The sequence below is a fragment of the Vanessa tameamea genome, chromosome 10, assembly GCF_037043105.1.
Source record: "Vanessa tameamea isolate UH-Manoa-2023 chromosome 10, ilVanTame1 primary haplotype, whole genome shotgun sequence".
NCBI lineage: Eukaryota > Metazoa > Arthropoda > Insecta > Lepidoptera > Nymphalidae > Vanessa > Vanessa tameamea.
In genome coordinates this window covers 3,232,068-3,255,271 of record NC_087318.1, presented here as the reverse complement: position 1 = coordinate 3,255,271, position 23,204 = coordinate 3,232,068, and the positions used below count along the sequence as shown (strand labels likewise).

At 33.7% G+C, this 23,204-nt stretch overlaps 1 protein-coding gene across 47 annotated transcripts in view; it reads left to right on the top strand.

Moving 5' to 3' along the window:
- Positions 1-23,204, top strand: part of LOC113392090 (cell adhesion molecule Dscam1) — a 62,790-nt gene that overhangs the window by 16,134 nt on the left and 23,452 nt on the right. For 11 of the 47 annotated variants that reach the window (XM_064216090.1, XM_064216096.1, XM_064216095.1 and 8 more), the window contains exons 3-16: positions 1,049-1,233; positions 2,480-2,618; positions 9,560-9,742; positions 10,015-10,164; positions 11,796-11,919; positions 12,016-12,139; positions 12,351-12,474; positions 12,870-12,990; positions 16,864-17,012; positions 17,134-17,317; positions 18,060-18,163; positions 18,514-18,770; positions 19,081-19,238; positions 19,611-19,765. In XM_064216090.1, coding sequence (XP_064072160.1) covers positions 1,049-1,233; positions 2,480-2,618; positions 9,560-9,742; positions 10,015-10,164; positions 11,796-11,919; positions 12,016-12,139; positions 12,351-12,474; positions 12,870-12,990; positions 16,864-17,012; positions 17,134-17,317; positions 18,060-18,163; positions 18,514-18,770; positions 19,081-19,238; positions 19,611-19,765 — 2,157 coding nt within the window. Of the gene's footprint in view, positions 1-1,048; positions 1,234-2,479; positions 2,619-5,649; positions 5,812-5,896; positions 6,068-6,150; positions 6,313-6,445; positions 6,608-6,704; positions 6,876-7,473; positions 7,651-9,559; positions 9,743-10,014; positions 10,165-11,795; positions 11,920-12,015; positions 12,140-12,176; positions 12,301-12,350; positions 12,475-12,526; positions 12,648-12,709; positions 12,834-12,869; positions 12,991-13,131; positions 13,256-13,482; positions 13,607-13,640; positions 13,765-14,677; positions 14,802-15,029; positions 15,154-15,317; positions 15,439-16,863; positions 17,013-17,133; positions 17,318-18,059; positions 18,164-18,513; positions 18,771-19,080; positions 19,239-19,610; positions 19,766-21,275; positions 21,570-22,406; positions 22,695-22,872; positions 23,161-23,204 lie in introns of all 47 variants that reach the window. The other 36 variants (XM_064216087.1, XM_064216092.1, XM_064216107.1 and 33 more) reach the window with 33 other exon arrangements.

The window sequence follows — 23,204 nt, the reverse complement described above, 5'->3', positions numbered from 1 at the left end:
ATCTTTTAAATTAAATCCAGTTGATTTCTAGTATTTTAGTAATATAAAATTATTTTAGAAAAACATATATATTTGTATATTGCATTAAATATAACATATGTGAGTGTAACTGCTATGGTCCTTGATAAATAAATAAAATAAAATAAATAATCAATCTTTAAAAAATATGCTGATGCTTTAAATATGCTTTCATTAAGTTTCTTAATATTGAGTTACCTTTATCTAGATCTAAAAGTATTAGTTCTTTTCTCGATGCATAAAATTTTTCTCTCCGTTCTTATATTTAGCTCTATAGCTTATCATCAACACGAATATTTCGCGGACATTCTTAAAATACTTAAAAATAATGAGATAAGATGCGATAAATATTGCAATTGCTTGAACGATCGACATTATTTCAATCGATCATAAAAAAAATCAACAAGGATCGAAACTATGCTTCACATATGGAATGTAATAGAATAATTATTTTGCAATAAATATACATTCTTTATTGATAACATTACATTGCACCACAACTACAATCAGTTACAGCTTCGTTGATTGAAACCGATTTAGAGTATATTTTTGCAGTTTGTTTTCTAGACTAGTACGTTCTTGGCAATTTACAGATTTTAGTGCGACAAGAAACATACACGTATGTCGCGAATATTTCATATCGTGTTCATGAATAAATTAATCATATAATCATTGTTAATTATATAATTAATGAGAGAAATTTTATCACATAATAATTAATATTTATATCATTATTAATATAATTATGTTTAAGTAATAATAAAATTGATCATTAATAACTGAATAAATAATTCAGTTATAATTCATAAAACAATTCATTAATACTATTAGCTTAATTAATTAATTTCATGTCAATTTGAGGTCAACGTTATTTATCTTTTTATTATTGCAAATGGGAATATACTAATATTGCACTATACGCGATGAATATTAACCCAAATCCTTAAAATTATTTATTAAAACTTTATATTTTTTACCTGTTTTAGAATTATAGTTCGCGATATTAACTTAGTTGGTTTTTATTTCACAGGAGCAGTGCAATGCGAGGACGAGACTATCGGCCCTATATTTATGAAGGAACCCCCGAACCGAGTTGACTTTAGCAATACGACTGGAGCCGTTGTAGAATGCGCCGCCCGAGGATCCCCCACCCCCGATGTCATTTGGGTACGAGCTGATGGAACCGCTGTTGGTGACGTTCCTGGATTGCGACAGGTAACCCCTTTTCTCCTCTTAAACCAAAATAGAAAAAATAAAAGATACAAATTTGAACGAAAAAACGAGAACGTCAATCAATCAACACTAGTAAGTTATCATGCTGATTAAGTGTCATACACATCTGGACACAACATTGCATACATTGTATTAAATAAATAAACTGAACGTCTGCTCATCGAGCCCTCGAGTATCGTAGTAGACAGACACGCAAAAAGGAGGTGTTTACTACTGAGGTGTGAGCGGTAATGAGTCTCCAGATAATTCATTTAAAGAATCCAACAAATTGGAAGTAAATATTATTATGGATGGTAGATGGTTTGAGATTGATTTGTATAGATAGAAGAAAGTGGGTGATTAAGGAAACATTGGGTGGTAAAAAAAAGGAACTGCATAGTAATCATTAAACGGTGCATAAGCCATTTATAACTTCTTTCGACCCAGCTTTGATGGGTAATGGATTATTTCAATGCACAATCGCTTTCTCGAGCATACGATCGCGGCCTTACTAATTATTACCTGGGCCATTCTACTATCTTATATCGGCTTACGATACTATCCCGATAATATTTCAATCCAACTTAGACCGAACCGCAACTGGATAGTAAGGAGAATAGGAAAACAGCGTTTTGATTCAATTGCGATAAAGTGACAACTTGTTAGTAGAATTCGCTCCCTGCATACTCTGACCGCTCTGTGCAGTGCGATAGATGTATTGTTAAACGAAAAAGTATTTTTAAACAAATAAAAATATTATAAATTACTTATAATTCAATATACTCGAGTTAATCGTCTTAAGGTAATCAACGAATTTATGAAGTCATCACTTTTTATCGTTTTGTATAAGATCATCTGCCTTGTTTCAATATGCTTATTGTAGGTATTTTACAAGGATCGTACAAAAAAGTCTTCTAGAGAAAAAAAATATATAATAAAGAACTCATTGGAGACAACTTAGATATGTGCATCATTTTGTATTTTCGTTATCGTTTACTTGATTATACCCTTCAAATGTCACATAAAGTTTATTTGATACCAAATCGTATCTTATAATATATAACATAATTACTATTGTACCAAAAGTATATCTAAAATACATTCAGATGTTCTCACGAGCTGGGTTTTCTTTGAATATTCTTGTAAAAACTCGAAAAACAACACAAATGTTCTTATAAAAAACGCTTATAAATTGATTACCGTTATGAATTAATTCGATTTGATTCAAATGTTATTTTTATTTTTGCAGGTTCTTCCGAATGGAAATTTGGTTTTCCCCCCCTTCCGAGCTGAAGATTACCGACAGGAAGTACACGCTCAGGTTTACGCTTGTCTTGCAACGAATCCTGTTGGAAGTATTCACTCGAGGGACGTTAACGTGCGAGCTGGTAAGTTGAAATAAACATGTCGATATTATAATTTCTAATTAAAATATTGTTGAACATAACAAAAGAAAATGAAAAATACATCAAAATTATTTTATAACCAAATGCTTGTTGGAATTGTGTAACTTTTTTGTACACATTTTCTCATGTATAAAAATAATTATAATAAAGTATACCGATAATTTTTGAGATAATCGATAACTATTGAGCCGGTTTAATTCAAAATTCGAGTTATGTACGCAGAGCTTTATATTATCATAATTAGTTTAATAAGATCACAGCATTAACGCAAACGCTTATGTTTATAAATTTTCATTAAATCTATTGTCGATTAATAACATCGATTCGTTACATAAGCGTTTGAGTTATGCTTTAGAGTTGAAGAGCGACTATTTAATTATTATATTTTGAGTTATTAAAAATAAAACATATTATTCAACGCAAGATTATATAGATGATAAAAAAGCGTGGAGCTAATACTTGCTGACTTTCGGGCATGATATGTATATTATATATAATTGTGTTTAACTGACATTACTTTGTATTTCAAATTTTGGAAAAGAGTAACTAGTGAGTTGTTTCCGGTTCCTCTCGGTAGAATTTACATTCCGAAAGGGTTACCTTTACGTTTATTATAGTTCTATAAAGTGACGATTCAAAAGTGCTTGTAAAAGCCCACTTGAATTAAGTATATTTTGATCGAAGAGTGAGCGAGCAATGAACAATAACTAAGGTCATAAAAATATTGATAATAGATTGATAAATAAAGAAAAAAAAACGACAAATTGTCGAAACGATAAAAAGCTGATAAAAACACAATACGAATATAATTGATATTATTATATGCTGACAAGTACACGTTTTATATTATATTAATTGAATATAACTACTAAAACAATTACACATAATCCTCTTTGCCTTTTCTAATATATATGAATATCAAGCATTAAAGTATCGTTTTTCATCAACAGTCATGCTCTACTTCACTATTTGACTTATGACCCTGGTTCGTTTGACACAATAATACGGAGAAGCTATAGTGTCGATAACAGTTTAACATATCCGATTTATTTCATTTTAAATATTCGGAATAAATTAAAAATTTAAGATCACCTTCTTGTGTTCTAGATTAGCTTACATATGACTTGTACATGTTTTTAATGTATTTAAATTTGAATGTATTCAAATCACTTTATTTCAATGGATTTAAAAAAATAATATACTTATAATAATAAAAATAATAATAAATTTTGACTACTGGCCAACTATGCATCAATATTGAAATAGGGCAAAGCCCTTAGCGCTTTTTATGACTAATAACGCTGTAAGGTCAATTGGTTAAACAACCAGGGACGATTGAGTAGACATCAATTTGTCAAATGTTGGTTGCTACTGTACTAACTGTAACATAATTTAATAACCTCATCTAATGATGAGAACGTCTTATTATGTGAGTTCAAGACGTGAACCTAATAAATTTAATTACGTGCTTTGAAAATTATATGACGCTCCATATACCTAAAAGCACTCTACACTGCACTGACAGGCTTTTGTTATAATCAATTATCTACAGTAATGCATATTAATTGATTAAGTAACAGCCCGTTTATGTCCTACTGCTGGTTTAAGATTTTAGACCTTATTCCAATGCTTCTCCAATGCGAGTGGATTGAGTGGATTATATTGATTCATTATATTTTAAGTGATTAATTCAATAAAATCCGCTAGCTTAAAACATTTATCGTTGATTGTCAATTACGTATTATTTCAATAATATATTCAATAGTCGCTCTCGAACTCTTATATTTAAATTTAATGAACAGTAAATACAAATTGTATATATTGTTATTTTGGTAAAGAATTTTATTTTTATGTGTGTGAAGATTTGAATATTTCAATTATTATTATGATTAAAACTGTACGCATCAAGAAGTTCGTGTACTCGTCACTGTTAATAATCAGCTGGATGCGTGTAAATTGCATCGAGGAGCAATGTACTATTCAAGAGTCTAAAACTTAAGATTAGGAATATATTGGCTTTATTTGTATTTGTTATAATAATTATAAATGTGGACCTTATTTATGTCGTACAAGAGACTGAAAAACATATATATGGCGAAAAAATAACAGTTTATATATTATGTTCCAAATTTCATAACTGAATATAAATTTATGATACACATATGTACAAAATTCTAAATTGTAATCAAAACTTCATATGTACGACTAATGTATTATTTAACAAGTATTTAATTATCTTTGAAAATTTTCACGTTGTGTGTCTCTCACGAACGTCAAACATCAACAACGTATATTTTGCTAACATTGTAGATAAGCTAAATTTAGGTGTTAATATTTTATTACAGTATGTATACGTATATATTAGTTATTGGAAGAGTTACAATTTCTTTAACGATGTTTTGTCTCTACATAGGAAATTCAAAACAATTGCAATGATTTAAAAATATATTTTTATTGATAACAATGAATTCACACTTTGGGAGAACTTCGCTGTCTCGTTTATAAAATATTGTTATTAGCTTAAAGATTAATATATATTTGGAAAAAAGTTTAATCTTTAAGCTCATCTAATTTTGAAGTTCTTTTGTTTTCTAGTGAATATCTAAGGTGAAATATTTTCATATTAATCCATTTATTTGATATGCAACAAGTTAACTAATTAAAAACCTATCGTCTTATGCAAGATATAATTTATAAGTTAGGTATTTTATTCTGACAGATTGCATTATAAGTAATTTTCTCCCATAATTATGAATATTTTTGTATAATGGGGCCATATAAATTTTAAAACATATGAAGTTCATAGTTAAAAAGAGTTTTACAATTATATTATATTAGATTTATTTAATTTTTAAGGAGAATGATGGCAACAATCTGCTAATTGATATTAATAAATAATAAATTCGTATTAAAATAATATAAATATGGAAAAGGAAGATAACTCGTTGGACGTAGTGATGAGATAGTAGAGTTTATTATAAAATTTATTTAAATGTTCCCTAAATTGAATTAGTGGTCGCGCAGCAATACGATACCGACGTAAACAAGGAGTATGTGATAATGGGAAACAGCATTATACTTAAATGCCAGGTCCCATCGTTCGTCGCGGATTTCATAGAAGTTCTATCATGGCATACAGATGAGAATGAAGATTTTTATCCTGGAGAAAATTATGGTTAATCCGAATTAAAATTTCAAGTTTTCATATCCTTCCATTCCTCCCTTTCCAACAATAATTGAGAGAAAAAAAATATTCACAGTTGTCCAGCAGCAGTATGAATCTGAAGTAAATAACGAATACGTAATTCGAGGAAATTCAGCAATACTTAAATGTTCTATACCTTCATTTGTCGCTGATTTTGTAAATGTAATATCATGGCATGATGAAGCGGGGAATTCATTTAATTTCAATACGAGCATGGACGGAGAGGGTAATCTGTCCAAATAAAAATAAGCACCCGATCCTCTAACCAAAATTCCTTTCAAAAAATTTAAATACTCCAATACATTACAGTTGTTACACAGTATTATGAGGCGGAAGTAGTGTCAGAATATGTTATAAGAGGAAACACAGCTGTTTTAAAGTGCAACATTCCCTCCTTTGTTGCCGACTTTGTTAAAGTAGAAGCTTGGGTTGACTCTGACGGCGGTGAATACTTGCTAACTGATGACATCGGTAGGATAATTATATTGTATAAGAAAAACCTGTTCCAATATTATTCCATATCGTATTCCTAAGACCTAACCTAACGTAACCAACCCTAAAATTTTATATTGCGACGGAAATTAAGCGAACAACAATGTTTCAGTTGTCAATCAGTTTTATGAAGCAGAAATTCTAACAGAATATGTTATACGCGGAAACGCTGCTGTTTTGAAATGTTCCATTCCTTCTTTTGTCGCGGATTTCGTGAAAGTAGAAGCTTGGATTGACGAAGAAGGAACAGTTATTACCGATTCAGAAGACTTCGGTAAACTAGCATCAACATAACTAAAGTCCATTATTAAGTGTCACTCCCGTCACCTCCATTTACTTACCCGTTTAGAACTCTAATTGTTATTCTTTAGTTGTGTCTCAGTATTACGTGACTGAAGCCGAAAATGAGTACGTGATTAGAGGCAACGCTGCTATTGTTCGCTGCAAGATTCCTTCCTTCGTTAGTGATTTTGTTCACGTGGATTCGTGGCTTATGGATGATGGAGAAATACTTACAATTAATAATACTAATACACATGAGGGTATATATTTTGCAAAAAAAAAACATAATTTCTATTATATTTCCACATTCCATTCCAAATTTCCAAATACCTTGTTAAATTTTAATGTCTTTTGAATAGTGGTGTCACAACCATACGAAGCTGAAGCTGACAACGAGTATGTTATTCGGGGAAATGCAGCTATAATGAAATGTGAATTACCAAGTTTTGTATCGGATTTTGTATTTGTTGAAATGTGGACGGATAGTGATGGTGGAACTTACTACCCTGGAAACAGCGAGGGTAACTTTGCCTAAATACCATATGCCCAAATCCTATACATCCTAACTTTGATCAATTTGTAACAGCGGTGCTTCAAGTATACGAGGCTAGAGTCAACGATGAATTCGTTATGAGGGGGAATACAGCAATTCTGAAATGTATCGTGCCATCTTTCGTAGCTGACTTCGTTAATGTCATGGCATGGCTTATGGATAATGAAACAATTGTATCCGATGAAAATACAAATATTGACCCTGGTAGTAGATAAATAATGTATTTTTAATTATATTTATCCTATTTCCCAACTTCATTATTTTAGTCATGTTTTTATCAAGGCTATCATAAATTACATCCACAGTTGTACATCAAAACTATGAACCACGCGTCATAGACGAAGATGTTCTCCGCGGGAACTCTGCAATAGTCAAATGTCTCATTCCGTCATTTGTAGCCGATTATGTACACGTAGTCGAATGGGTTACGGACGAAGAGTCCCTCTCTGCATTTTCGTTGAATCACTCCGAAGGCAATTATGGTAATCGAGATCGCCTGCGTGACCTCAATTGTTCCTATCCGCTCTCCACAAAATCCTCGGCCTAATTTATAATTGTAGTACGTTTTAGTTATAACCACTTTTTTAAAATATTTCAGCCGTAAATCAATTCTACGAATCTCAAGTTTACGATATTTACGTAATTCGAGGTAATGCAGCAGTTTTCAAATGTCACATCCCATCGTTTGTTACTGATCACGTACACGTTATTTCTTGGCATGATAGTGAAGGTGGAGAATTCTTGACCAATGAAAATTACGGTACAATAACTAAAACTGACTTGATATATATTCCCTTCGCATCCTTATCCAACTAAAAAGTCAACGTTAACTATTCGTAACAAATATATATTTCGAAATTTCAGTCGTATCTCAGGCATATACAGTTCATTTAGTAGAAGAAAATGTTTTACGAGGAAATGCTGCAATTATTAAATGCTTAATCCCAAGTTTCGTCACGGAGTACGTATATGTTGCTTCGTGGATAATTTTAGAAGGAAATGATGAAATAGAAATCAAATTTAATGATACATCTAATGACGCGGGTACCTCATTATTTCGACTTAACAATCCTTATCTTTTCCAATACTTAATCCAAACTCAATCCCATTACTTGTCCAAATCTAGTATTAATATTGCAATTTTACTTGCAGTCGTTACACAAGCATATACCGTAAATTTAATGGAAGAAAGTGTTTTGCGTGGCAATTCAGCTATACTCAAATGTCATATTTCAACCTTCGTTACTGAGTACGTCAGCGTATCGTCCTGGATCATTTCGGAAGCAGAGACAGATGTGTTAGAAATTAAAGCAGAGTCGAACGATTTGGGTATTATTTCAGTTGAGGGTATTTCATGATTGTCCTGTTCCTCTTTCCTATTTCAGTCGTTTCGCAAGCATACACTGTAAATTTAATGGAGGAAAATGTCTTACGTGGAAATTCTGCAATCGTCAAATGCCATATACCCAGCTTTGTCTCAGAGTATGTAACTGTCTCATCGTGGATTATATCCGAAGGAGACATTGAAGAAAAAGAAATTAATGGCACACTCCATGGTTACTTGGGTATATAAGAAGCGTTTAGGTTTCTATTCTCCAATCCTACCCATGTAGCATTTAGATTAACTTAATCATTAACGTAGGGCGTTACGGTCTTTATAGCTAGCTATATTTTTTCAGTTGCTTCTCAATCTTACACTGTTAATCTATGGGAGGAAAATGTTTTACGAGGCAATTCTGCAATACTAAAATGCCATATTCCAAGTTTTGTTACTGAGTATGTCACGATCACTTCCTGGATAATTTTTGAAGGGGACAATGAAGAAATGAATATAAACATAAATTCAAATTTCAGTTTGGGTAAAACATAAAATAGCTTATCGATTTTATATATTATTTATGTCCTTTATCCTTCACATTTTTTTTTCAATAACTAATTGCGCCACCTGGAGGTAATAGAAACAACCCTGAGTTAGATATTTCAAAGACATTATTTTCTCAATAACTTCATTCCAGTCGTATCTCAAGCTTACGACGTGAAGTTTTGGGAAGAGTACGTCCTGCGTGGAAACGCTGCTATATTGAAATGTCAAATACCCAGTTTTGTCTCTGAATATGTATCAGTGGCATCGTGGATAATATCCGAAGATTCTATTGAAAACGAAATAAAAAATGACAATTCTTCAGACTTAGGTATTTTAATAATTCCCTTAAGTCTATCTAAATGCTACCCGTTATTTTCCTGTTTAATTTCCCTCAATCCTTGATTCACAACCCTAATATATGGAAACAGCAAAAATAAAAAATACACACGACATAAAATTTGATTATGTCAATACTTCTTTGGCAATAATGCCCGTGCTTCTTATTATACTAGGTCATATTGTTTCAGTGGTTTCACAAGCATATGCTGTTAATCTCATGGAAGAATATGTCCTTAGAGGGAACGCTGCTATTTTAAAATGCCATATACCAAGCTTTGTATCGGAGTACGTCAATGTCGTGTCATGGATTATCAGCGAAGTAGAAGAAGAGGTTGAGATTAAACTTGAGTCAGATAATAATAATTCAGATGGTATGAGTTATTTGAGGTGTCATTACTGTTTCTTCTTATGCCTATACGTGCTTTTGTTTGCTAAGTTGTTTAGGGCGTTGTTAACAATCGATTAACCTGACTCCATAGGCCTCACGGTCTACCATAATCCTTTTTCCTCCTTCCTTAGATTAATGCATGTTTCAATAAAATTTATAAGTAAATCACAATCTTATGTTGTGCTGAACAAATGAATCAAATTAACATATTTTATTTTATAAACGATTTACTACAATGCTTTTGTAATATTTCAGAGGGAAAATATTTAGTACTACCATCGGGTGAATTGCATATTCGTGATGTTGGACCTGAGGACGGATACAAATCATACCAATGCAGGACTAAACATAGACTGACTGGAGAAACTAGATTATCGGCAACTAAAGGACGTCTTGTTATCACTGGTACGTAAAAATATAATTTTTCAATATCAAAACATATTGCGCTATTAATTCATGTGGTCATGTTTTTCATTACTATACATACATTTTAAAATTAATAAAGCTTTTAAAAGTTAGTAAATTTAATTTTTGATGTTGTTTTATGAATTAATAGCGCTCTGAAATAAGGTCCAACAGTGAAGAAAAAACTTTGTTAATAAAATCAATATTATTGATAATACAAAATATATATTACATATTCTTATGACATTTCAATATATGCATATCATAATTATTAAAAATATATATAAACGATACGATATATATATATATATACTTTGGTACGTATCAAAAGAATATTACAATTTTAGATTTTCACTGTTGGATTTTTTTATTAAATTTATATAATGTTGTGCAGTCACGAATTTTAATATTACATTAAACAAAATATTTTCACTGTTCAAAAGTAACTATTGTGTGATTTTAAGTTTTATATAGTTAAAAGAGCCTTAAAGAGAATATGGCAAATTTGAAAATATTTTGTTACTTTTTTATCAAATTTTAATATTTCTAGAGAATTATCATCTTTTATAATCATAAAGTTTTTAATAAACATTTCATTGGAATTTTATTGAACTCAAAATTCTAAACCAGATAAAGATGATAATTCATGAAAAATTTTTTTGAAATAAATAAATTTGTAAATATAATATTTAATTTATATTTGCAAAATTAGTTTGTAACAAAACCTTGCCTGAATGTTGGGATAGGGTACCCTGCAGAGCCTTTAACCGCGCTCGTAAACTATAGACGTACTGACTTGATTAGAGAAATGTAGGGGTAATCATATACCGTTATTTAGGGCGTATTTGATCTGTATTATTTTGTCGTTGTCCACTCTTCGTAAACCCGCCTTCTCCCAACATGCGCAGAGCCAGTGGGCCGAGTGCCTCCCAAGTTTCCTAGCTCGCAGACCACAAGCGGTTTCCAGTTTAAAGAGACCATCAGTCTTGCTGTACTGTGCCCAGCACAGTCCTACCCATCACCCACATACCGGTAAGATGATGTTTGAAATTAAAGGTCTTATGCGTCATTTCTCAGAGCCGATAGGGCGAGTGCCTCCTAAGTTTTCTTCAACGCAAGTGGGTGCAATGTTCGTAGCGAAGTTGGATTTGACATTTACATTGCAATGTCCAGCTCAGGCTTTCCCTGTCCCCGTGTTCAGGTAACTTCAGTAAATATTTAGTTCCGTTATTACATATATTTTAAAATAAATTGTAGAACCAGTTGGACGCGTCTCTCCTAAGTTTGCTACAGTTTTAACTGGCACAATGTTTGAAGTTAGGAAAACTGACAGTTACGCATTGCAGTGTCCTGCTCAGGCGTTCCCGACCCCATTATTCAGGTAAAATACAAATCTTCAAACATTTGTATTATAATTACTTTCTATAGAACCCGTCGGACGTGTGCCTCCAAAATTTGCATCTGTTGTTATGGGTACAATGATCGGAGTAAGGAAAAATTATTCGTTTGCATTACAATGCCCCGCACAAGCATTTCCAGTCCCAATCTTCAGGTATTTATTGTAAATTTCTATTTCCATGTTAAACGTATTACTTAAATCTATATAACACTTCGGTTATATTTTGCTTCAGAACCTATGGGAAAAGTCTCTCCAAAATTTCCAACTTTAGAAAAAAGTAGACTTTTTAATTATGACACTGCTCAAACTATGTCGCTTCTTTGTCCCGCGCAAGCATTTCCTGCCCCAATGTTTAGGTAAGATTTTAAGAATATTTTAAAATTATGATTTTCTGGTAAGTGTGAATCAATCGTGAAATCCTCATATTTATTTTATGTCTGGTTAATTAACAGAGCCTATGGGCAAAGTATCACCGAAGTTTCCAACTATGGAAACAGGACGCAGTTTTACTTTTTCTTCAAATACCTGTGTGACTCTACTTTGCCCGGCCCAAGCCTTTCCAACTCCACTATTCAGGTACTTTATTTATACATTCATAACATTATGCCCGTAGAGCCAGTTGGGCGTGTTTCACCTAAATTTCCTTCGATGGATAGCTCAAGAAGCTTTAGTGCGATGTTAAACACCAGCCTGACAATTTTATGTCCAGCCCAAGCGTTCCCAGTCCCACTATTCAGGTAATTTGAAATGACTGTTCAAATGATTTTATTTATTAATTTATTCATAGAACCCGTGGGTCGCGTTTCGCCTAAATTTACAACTACTGATAAAAGTCGAGCGTTTGATGCAAACGAACGAGAAAATATCACAATTTTGTGCCCCGCCCAAGCTTTTCCTGCCCCGGCTTTCAGGTATATTATTATAATAAATATACATTTTGATGGAAATATTAATTCTTCTTAGAGCCAATGAGCAGCGCCGCACCAAAAGTGGCGTCGAAAATGATTGATATAACAGAGGCTATGGTAAATCAAACATGTTCGTTGCTTTGTATATCGCAAGGCTTTCCTGTCCCAATATTCAGGTAAAAAGCATTCGCATACTTTAAGTAAAGGTTGTATTAATGAAATTGGTATGTTTGTGTAGAACCTGTAGGCAGAGTTCCACCGAAGTTCCCAACGATGGACAATGTTAGAGGCTTTGGTTCCCTTATTAATTCAAGTGTGACATTGTTGTGTCCTGCTCAAGCATTCCCAGTTCCTTTGTCAAGGTAATTTGTTATTAAACCGTCGTTATTTTCTTCTAGAACCAATTAATAGCGCCCCACCGAAAGTCCCAACTAAAACAATAGAATTTTTGGAATTTTCTATGAGATCCAGCGTTACATTACTTTGCTTGGCCCAGGCGTATCCTGTCCCTATATTCCGGTGAGTCGAACAAGAAAGTGATATACGTTTGAGTTATTGTACGTCCTCACATTGTTCATATATATAACTAGGAAAATATAATTGACGTGTTTTAAAAAAAACTGTTAATAAAACAAAAGTTAAAATATTATTCATTTTTAGAACCGATTGGCTCCAAGAGTCCTTCGTTCTCGAGTGGTTCAAAGTTAGCCTGGTTTGAGATATCTAACTTGCAAGACTTTGCTCTTTTATGCCCAGCACAAGGGTTCCCTGTACCGGTCTTTAGGTGAGAACTAATCAACTTTGTTTTCCGTACATTTTCAGAACCCATAGTATCAAAACCACCGACATTGTCAAGCGATGATAAATTTGCGTGGTTTATTCATAGACCTGTAGAAAATAACTTGGCTTTAATTTGTCGGGCGCAGGGATATCCTATACCTATATACAGGTATTTTTTTTATTACTTTTCATATCTTTTTTTGTAATATACCCCTACATTCTCAATTTTAGAACCCATCGGATCTAAATCACCCACTTTTTCGACCGATGACAAAATGTCTTGGTATGTAAGAACAATTCATCAGAGCCTAAATCTTTTGTGTTTGGCCCAGGCGTTTCCAGTCCCGATTTTCAGGTGATTAAATAAAATAATTTATTTTTAATTATAGAACCAGTTGGCTCTAAATCCCCTACATTCTCTAATGACGTCCAATTTTCTGGAATAACTCGTAAAACAAGTCAAGATTTTGCGCTTTTATGCCAAGCCCAAGCCTTTCCTGTCCCGTTATTCAGGTAAGATTTTTTAAGAATAGTAGTATTTTTATATGACTACTCAAATCACATAATCGTTGATGCAGAACCGATAGGATCAAAGGCGCCGTCGTTTTCACTGGAATTTAAAAGTACAACGCTCACAAAAATATCTGGGCAGGCAATTGTTTTACTGTGTCAGGCTCAGTCGCACCCTCCTCCGTTATTCAAGTGAGTGCTCCTAATATTTTTTACTCGTTTTTTTTAATTCAGAGCCAGTATCGGCCCGAGCGCCCACTTTTCCTACTTCTGCGTCGTCCTACAATTATAATATTGAAGCACACTCTGGGGGTTCTGTGCTATGTCAGGCACAAGGGTATCCACAACCAATGTTCAGGTGGGTTTTCTACTCGATATATCTTGTTACTGAATACTTTTAGAACCTATCGGCGCAAAGGCTCCTTCTTTTTCTTCCGATTCTAAAGGCAGTATATTTATCCGAGAAACAGGGCACAGCTTTGCGTTACTTTGTCAAGCCCAAGCGTCACCGATTCCCATTTATAGGTAAGTTAGAAAAAATCAATAGTGTTTTCCTTCATCAGAACCCGTTGGTTCAAAACCGCCGACATTCCCCAATGATTTAACTTCTTCAGCTGTAACAAGACATAAGGATCAAAGTTTTTCAATGACGTGTCAAGCGCAGGCATTCCCTTTACCAATTTTCAGGCAAGTGTTTCATTAATTAAACGAATCTTAAACGTAATATATATAAATAATATAAAACTTTGGTGTTATAGAATTATGACATTGCTATCGGATATGATATTTAGTTTGTTCTCATAAAATGTCGTCTCAATATTCACATTTATTATTCTTCTTATCTTTTGTCGGTAGATTTTAAAATTCCTAAGGTTTACATGTTGTATAGCTTATCATGGATGATTATTTCCTACAGAGCCCGTTGGATCAAAGGCTCCATCTTTTTCATCCGAGTCTGCTCTTTCATCTCTTAAAAGACATGAAAATCAAAGTTTTGCACTTCTTTGTCAAGCTCAAGCTTTTCCTGTACCGATATTCAGGCAAGTTATCTATTTTTCAAGTTTTCGATATATAAAGGCGTAAACATTTTGTAGAACCAGTTGGTGCTAAGTCTCCAACGTTTTCATCTGAATCTATGGGAAGCATATTTAGAAAACGCATTGGACAAGGCTTCGCTCTTCTTTGTCAGGCTCAAAGTTACCCCGCCCCAGTTTTCAGGCAAGTGAAAACATTTTTGGACCATTATTAATACTTTTTTCAAACTGCAGAACCAGTTGGCTCCAAAGCACCCACTTTTTCGACGGACGCTCGTAGTAGTACTTTTATACGAACCGTCAACCAAAGCTTTGGTTTATTATGCCAAGCTCAAGCATTTCCTGTACCATTATTCAGGCAAGTTTTGTGTAATGTTTTATTTCAATATTATACTATGACATGACGCTTGGAGAGAAGATATCCTTTGATCTTTTGTTCTTTGTCTGAGCTTATTACTATATGTATAAATTAAAAGTGCTGTTTTAAGGGCACCTTTGAATGTAAGATACATATTTCTTCAGAACCTATTGCCAGCGCAGCACCCAGTATAACTTCAACTCAAAAAGCTGCTGTTTATTTCTCTCAAAACACTTCGTTAGCTCTCTTGTGTCCAGCGCAAGGATTTCCTGTACCACTTTCAAGGTGCGTTTATCAATTATTTACATATTACAGAACCTACTAATAAAATTGCACCTCGAAGCGACAAAACCCGCAAATTTGAAGGTGGTGAAATATTTTTAGTTTCTATAACAGAATCTGTATATCTTACTTGTGAAGTAGCTGGATATCCTCCCCCGATTTTTAGGTAAGTTAGTATTTTATACTTGACAAAAAGTATTTTTAATTTTTGTGTAGGTGTTTATAACAGCGGCTTGAGGCGTCGTCGTCGTATTTTATCCCGATTCTGGTCATTTTATTGAATCTGATGTTATCTAAATCAGTCTCTGTCATTTGCAGAGCCAACAAATAAAATTGCTCCTAGAAAAGATTCCACCAAACACTTCGAAGGTTGGGAAGTATTCTTCGTGCCGCAAAATGATATAGCATATTTGACATGTCAAGTAGCTGCTTTCCCAGTTCCCATATTTAGGTGAGTGTTAGGGCTACTTTAGTCATCTTTGTCATGGTGGGTTTAAATTCCAGAACCGACGGGTAGGACAGGACCAATAGTGACTGGAGACGGACTCAATCGTCACTTAGGGCGGCTTGGCAAAAATCTCGCACTTCTTTGTGAAGTACAAGCGTTTCCGGCGCCTTTGACAAGGTACGGCCTCACGCAACGACGGTCGGCCGCTGGCATCTCACGCATTCATCTTTCACGTAGACATCATACCATCCCAATGTATTGATATGCGTTGTTATTGCAGTCTGCTGCGGCGGGCGCCTCGCCCCCGCGAGACATGAAGGCGTGATGAACCGCGGCCGGCCGCGCGCCTTTTACGATCCTCAGCCAAAGTAACGATTGAGCGACGTAGACACCTCCTGGTAAGTGTCAGGGTGTTCTTGCTTTCATTCAGACGCTTTAATCTTTACTTTGTGCTTCACGTGATTCGTAGTTACGCTATGTTTGATCTCTGGCATCTGGATTTTCGGCATTCCATATTGGTTTTATGTGGTAACTTACCATATCGCAAGCTTCCATTTTTCGTACTGATAGGAAATAGGATAATTGCTTTTTTTGGAGGTTTATACTACTGTCTTCATCGAAACATCTTCTGGTTTGGGAAATTGTCACCATCGCGTACTGTCGGCTAACTTCGCTTCTTTTTCGATAATTTTAAGGAAGGTTCTTTTATGCAATTTTTTTTTGTACACCCAATGATAATATACGTGATAGATATGATTATGTAGTATTTTCATTTGATAGTTTTCCTGTTTTTATAACTTATAAGTAATAGTAATAAGAAATTAAGGATTCAGAGACTTTTTTGTATTTTTAAGCAATTAAATATACTAAATTGTAACTTTTTATGGTTAAGATAAAATTGACATTAAAAGACATCAAGTAAATAAAATGAGTTTATGAAAACCTTCGTATTATGTAATACTTAATTTCATTTGTTACAGATGGTATAAATTTATCGATGGCTCTGCGAGGAAACAGCCAGTGGTCCTTAACGATAGAGTAAAGCAAGTATCAGGCACCCTTATCATCAAAGAGGCTAAAGTTGAGGATTCCGGAAAATATTTGTGCGTTGTCAATAATTCTGTTGGAGGTAAGTGTAGTTGCATTTTAATTACATTTAAACATTTTCGGTAGCAGTATTTGTTCATCACAAAAAAAAAAATTTTTTTTTGGTTTCGATTTATTTGATTTAACGTGAATTTTGTCCACAGGCGAATCTGTTGAAACTGTCTTAACTGTGACTGCACCATTAAAATCCACTGTTGAACCAGCTACCCAAACTGTTGATTTTGGTCGCCCAGCCGTCTTTACTTGCAGATATGAAGGCAATCCCGTCAAAACCATTACTTGGCTTAAAGATGGCAAGGACATGAACCATCACGACCCTATCCTCAGGTAATTTATATTGAAATACAAAATAATTTTACATGTTATTTGAAAAGTGCAAAGTTTTTCTCATATTTATTCGAATGTCTTAAATGATATCTATGACACTACAAAACGAAATTACCAATTATAAATTTTGATTTACAAAAGAGTACAACAAAATGTATGTGATTTTCTTTCGTAACGAGTATTTTGTAAAGGTATTTACTACGGATCTGATATTTTTAATCGATTTATTATATCCGTTTATTAATAATAACATTGATTATTTTAAGTTATAATAAATAAAAGATGTACATACTTTTTATAGACTGTATTCTGGATAGTTACAAATTTTACATACAAAAAGTTCATGTATCGGTTAAAGTTTTGGCAGCGCTTAGACAGTGCCTATACAATTTCCTGTCCGCGTAATTGACATAATAAGTCATATCTTAAACAGTATGATGGAGGAGAAGCTAAGAAATAGTAGTTTGTTGAATATGAATCTGAAAAATAAACAAAAAAAAAACTTTAATTTCCTGATTAGGACTATTACTAATTTTTTGACTATACCTTGACAGAATATCGTAATAAAATCCTTATTAGCATGACCGGATAATTCTTAAAAACTACCAATTGCAATTTAAATTGTAATCCAAAAATATCAAATGTGACTGGAAAAAATCGCGCTGAAAATCATATCAATTGCAATCTGTTGTAATATTATTTTTACTAACCTAATCTAATCTTGCTTATATTAATGTTCCAGAATTGAATCGGTTAAGAAGGAAGACAAAGGAATGTACCAATGCTTTATTAGAAACGATCAAGAAAGTGCCGGTGCTAGTGCTGAACTGAAACTCGGAGGACGATGTATGCATTTTACTATACTAATAGTATTAATATACTTTCAATACATATAAGTAATCAAATTATTATCATTAAAATAATTGATTATAATCCAATATTTACGCCTATTTTAAGGCTCAGTTCTCTATTATTAAATATTCTGGTTTCTCTTACGTTACACCATAGCAGGAACCATAATATTCCCGAAAAATAACAAACAAGAATTGCTTAAATTCTTGATACATATAATTTTAGTCAAATAATATTAATCAAGTATTAGGAATCTGATAGTTATTCAACGTTAATTTCGAAGGAAAATAACGTAAAAATAGATTAGTAAAAATGTTAAAAAGGAATATTTTCTATGTTTTCAGTCGAACCACCTCAGATCCGTCATAGCTTCGGCGAACAGACCCTCCGCTCCGGCCCCTCTCTGCGACTCAAGTGCGTGGCTTCCGGAAACCCCACCCCCGACATCGCCTGGCAACTCGACGGAGACAAGCTCAACAGCGGAGAGAGGCTGCAGATCGGACAATTCGTTACCGCCGACGGAAACGTCGAGTCGCACCTCAACATCTCGTCCGTACACACCAACGACGGAGGACTCTACTCCTGCATCGCATCAAGCAAGGTACCTAATTATATTAAATATTTTTTGTGGTTAGGTTGCCAATTGAGAAAATACTAGTATTCATTACTTTTCCTAAGTTTCTTAATCACTTGTAACCGATTCTATAAGTTCTGAAACAAAACATAGTGGATGCTGTTTAAATCTCGTTTCTGAAGTGGTTTTTTTTGGTGAAACACATTTAACATACATTAGTGTTGATTGAAGGGAAACCAATTTATCGCATTTTTCACGTAAACCAATAACCTGGGATAAATGATAATTTTGGAATTGAATGAACCGTGGATATCAGATTCTGTGATTCTGTGCGCAGGTGGGCAGCGCATCTCATGCGGCGCGAGTGAACGTGTACGGGCTGCCCTACGTGCGCGTGATGAAGAAGCGCCCCGTGGTGGCCGGAGACACGCTGGTGGCGCACTGCCCCGTGGCCGGATACCCCATCGACTCCATCGTCTGGGAGCGCGACGGACGGTATGGACGCCCCAGATCCTAAAATCTGGCTCAGATATTATTGCTCATTATGGCAAAAATATCCAAAAATATTGGATCCAACTCTATCGGCCATCTGTACCATTTTATTTGGTTAGATCTGAGAGAAGTGTATATGAATTAGCCTGCTATGCATGTCATTTGTTTCAAATCACGTATTATATGTCGTCATGATCAGCATATGTTATTCTGATCGGCATCATATATATTTGGCAACGTTACAATTTTATAAAATATGTAATTTTATGGACAACTTAATGTAATAAAATAAACCAAATTTGATGATACCTCAATCAGGTGTTCTTGTGCATCGGTTGATTACAGTAACGTATAAATGTGAAATTATATTTTCAGTGTGTTACCTATCAACCGCAAACAAAAAGTTTTCCCTAACGGCACCCTCGTCATTGAAAACGTCGAACGTACCAGCGACCAAGCGACCTACACTTGCGTAGCCAAAAACTCCCAAGGATACAACGCTAAAGGAAATCTCGAACTTCAAGTCATGGGTAAGATACAAATTGACTACAACCCGAGTTAGAGGAATGCATTTTTCGTCACGTCAAATTAATAATCATGTATTTACTGCGAAAATCGTTCCTCTGTTCTCGGTGCCTATATTCGTGATTTAATGATCTTTGAAGTGGTTTACAAATTCGATGATTGGTGAATGGCTACAAACGAAATATATACTTCTATGTAGAAATAATACATTGAATAATAATACATACATTGAATTTTTTTTTTTTAATAAATATATTAACAGAAAAATAAAATAAGTAAAAATAATACCTACATAATTAATATAATTATTACTAAATTGAATTCGACTTCAAAGATTATCTATTTAATTTGACACAACTTATTCTTTACTTGAAAATGCAACAAATAAAATGAAAGCAAAAATGATACTTCGTATAAGTTTAAATTCAACTACTATTGTAAATATATAAATATAGTAAACTATTACTGAAAATATTTGTTGCATTTGTAAAGATTCATTTTTAAGAATTTGGAAGAGCCAATTACTCACTGCTCCAAAACAAAGATACAATTAAAAAAAACGGACGTAAGAAAATATATTTCAAATAAATACAGACTATTCTGATGATAAGGTCCCATGGGCCGAGACTAGGTGACGCTGGAAGAATTCGGTAGAGAAGACCAAATTGTTTGTTATTATAATTTACATAGTTAGTTGTTCGACTGATGAAAATTGAATTGTGTTTATTTTTAAGTCAATAATTTCGGCGTTGTTGTTATGTGAAAACACGAGTCACCATCTACACATTCGCTCGTTTTATATCCAGATAAATCTTATTGGATAAGTTTACATATTTAAATAAACGTTCTGGACAGATATACAGTTTTTAGAAAACTAGAGATTTTAACAATGTCGTTTGTAAATGACGTTAGGTGAATCAACATGTCGTAACAAATTATCTAGGAACGATTTTTTCAAGATTAGTTTATGTTATAAATGTCATATTATCGATGGTTAATTGTATTATCATATAAACTGAAGTACACTCGTTATGTTTGTTGTAAGGAAAAAGTTATGGAGCAGAAAGTAATATCACTGATTTTTTGAAATCTATAGAAATGTTACTATTTATTAAATAATCTGAGAAAATTATAATTAATTTTTACTTATATTATTAAGAACTATGTAAATTGTTATAGTTCTATGCTAATCAGTGTCTCTTCCACGAGTAATGTCATATGTATCTGAATAAAAATCTAATAATAGTATCGCATCAAACAATAGTAGCCATTAAAAATTGCATTTATTTCAAAGATTTCATTATGACATTACCGTGATATAGTTATTTTAAGAAAAACTAATATTTCTTTTTTACAGAGGGGTTTTTTAAAAGTTTGGTTTTCAAATTTCGTAATAGCAATGTTTAAATGTTTTCACCAAATAGTACGTGAAGTTAGAGTTTATGCCCGCCAAAGATACATCGTTTGCCACACACACTCCTGTCTGTAGTTTTAATAATAAGAATTTGTAAACAGTACCGCCACAAATATTGCCATTTGAGTTCGGTGATGAACCTGCGAATGCCGGAGATATGGCTTCGATCTCCTGTGCCGTAAGCAAGGGCGACCAACCTCTAAATATCACATGGGTTTTTAATGGAGAAATTGTATCTAAAAGAAACGATCTGGGAATCGTTCTTACCAACGTTAATAGAAAGACTTCCATTTTAAACATTGATTCTGTGAATGGAATACACAGGGGCACATATTATTGTGTGGCTACGAACCAAGCTGGTTCCGTCAATCACAGCGCTTTACTCGAAGTGAATGGTACCAGTCCAAAATTGTCAACTTTATTTTCTTTTATTTATAATAAAATTCCCGAAAGACCTTTATACCTCAAACTTACATAAATACGATGATGCTTTTTATTAGTTCCACCACAAATTACTCCATTCGAATTTGGCGAAGAAATACTCAATGAAGGTGAAACAGCTTCTGTGTCTTGCGTTATGAGCAAGGGCGATCTACCTGTAACCTTTACTTGGCTCCTTAACGGAGATGAAATTAGACCCCGAAATAATTTCGGCATCGTACTAACTACAATAAGCAAGAAAACGTCTATTTTAAATATCGAATCTGTCAATGCTGTGCATAGAGGCTCGTATACTTGCGAATTAAAAAACCAAGCGGGCGAAACGAATCACACTACTCTTCTAAGTGTTAATGGTTCGCTTATTTCTTTATTCATATTTTTATTTGTTTTAACGCTTTTCTATTACTACAGTACCTCCTCAAATATTACCTTTCGACTTTGGCGATGAACCCGCTAATGCTGGTGACACTGCTTCCGTTCAGTGTGTTATGAATAAGGGTGATCTACCGGCTAATTTTTCATGGAGTTTAAACGGGAGAAAGATTTCTCAAAGCAATACCATGGGAATCGTAATAGGCAGCATGAGCCGGAAGATGTCTATTCTTAACATAGACTCCGTCAATGGAACACACCGAGGACAATACGTTTGTCATGTAGAAAATTTCGCTGGACACGTCAATCACAGCTCGACTCTGGAAGTTAATGGTCATCTGATATGAAATATAATTTGCTTGTGTAGTTTTTCTTACGGTTTTATACTTACACAATTTAAGAGTAGTTTTTAAAAACAGTTTTACCTCAAATCCACCCCTTCACCTTCGGTGACGAGCCAGCCAATGCAGGTGATACAGTCGGAATTCAATGTATGGTGACTAAGGGCGATGTGCCATTAAATATAAAATGGTATCTGAATGAAAAAGATGTTACCACAATTCAAGGAGTTTCTGTTACTAAAATTGGCCACAAATCAAGCTCCTTATCGATAGAGGCCGTTTCGTTCATTCATAAGGGTTTATATACTTGCTATGCTGCTAACCAAGCGGGCCATGCAAACTATTCGACAGAATTAATAGTTAATGGTAAACCGATATTCTTCATGTATAGTAAAAGCTTTTTATGAACACCGCATCACAAAATCCTATCTATTTCCTTTTTTTGTTAGCATTTTCCCAAATACTTTCTCTAAAAATGTTAGTTCAGTAAAAATACGGTACTAAATAAACATTGCCAGTTATTTAATTTATCTTTTTTATTTAGTTGTACCGCAGGTAACACCATTTGATTTTGGGGACGACATATTAAATGCAGGTGATACAGTATCATTAACATGTACAGTAGGAAAGGGTGACTTGCCCCTTAAAATCCATTGGCACCTTAACGACAAACCTCTGAATTCCGGTAATGGTCTGTTCATAAATAGAAATGGAAAAAGAATATCAGTTTTGAGCATAGAGAATGTGCAACACGAACATATTGGAAACTATACTTGTATTGCGGAGAATGAAGCCGGTCGCAGTAGTCACAGCGCGATTCTCAACGTTAATGGTACTTTTAAAACACACAAGAACATCAATATTGCTTATGCTCGC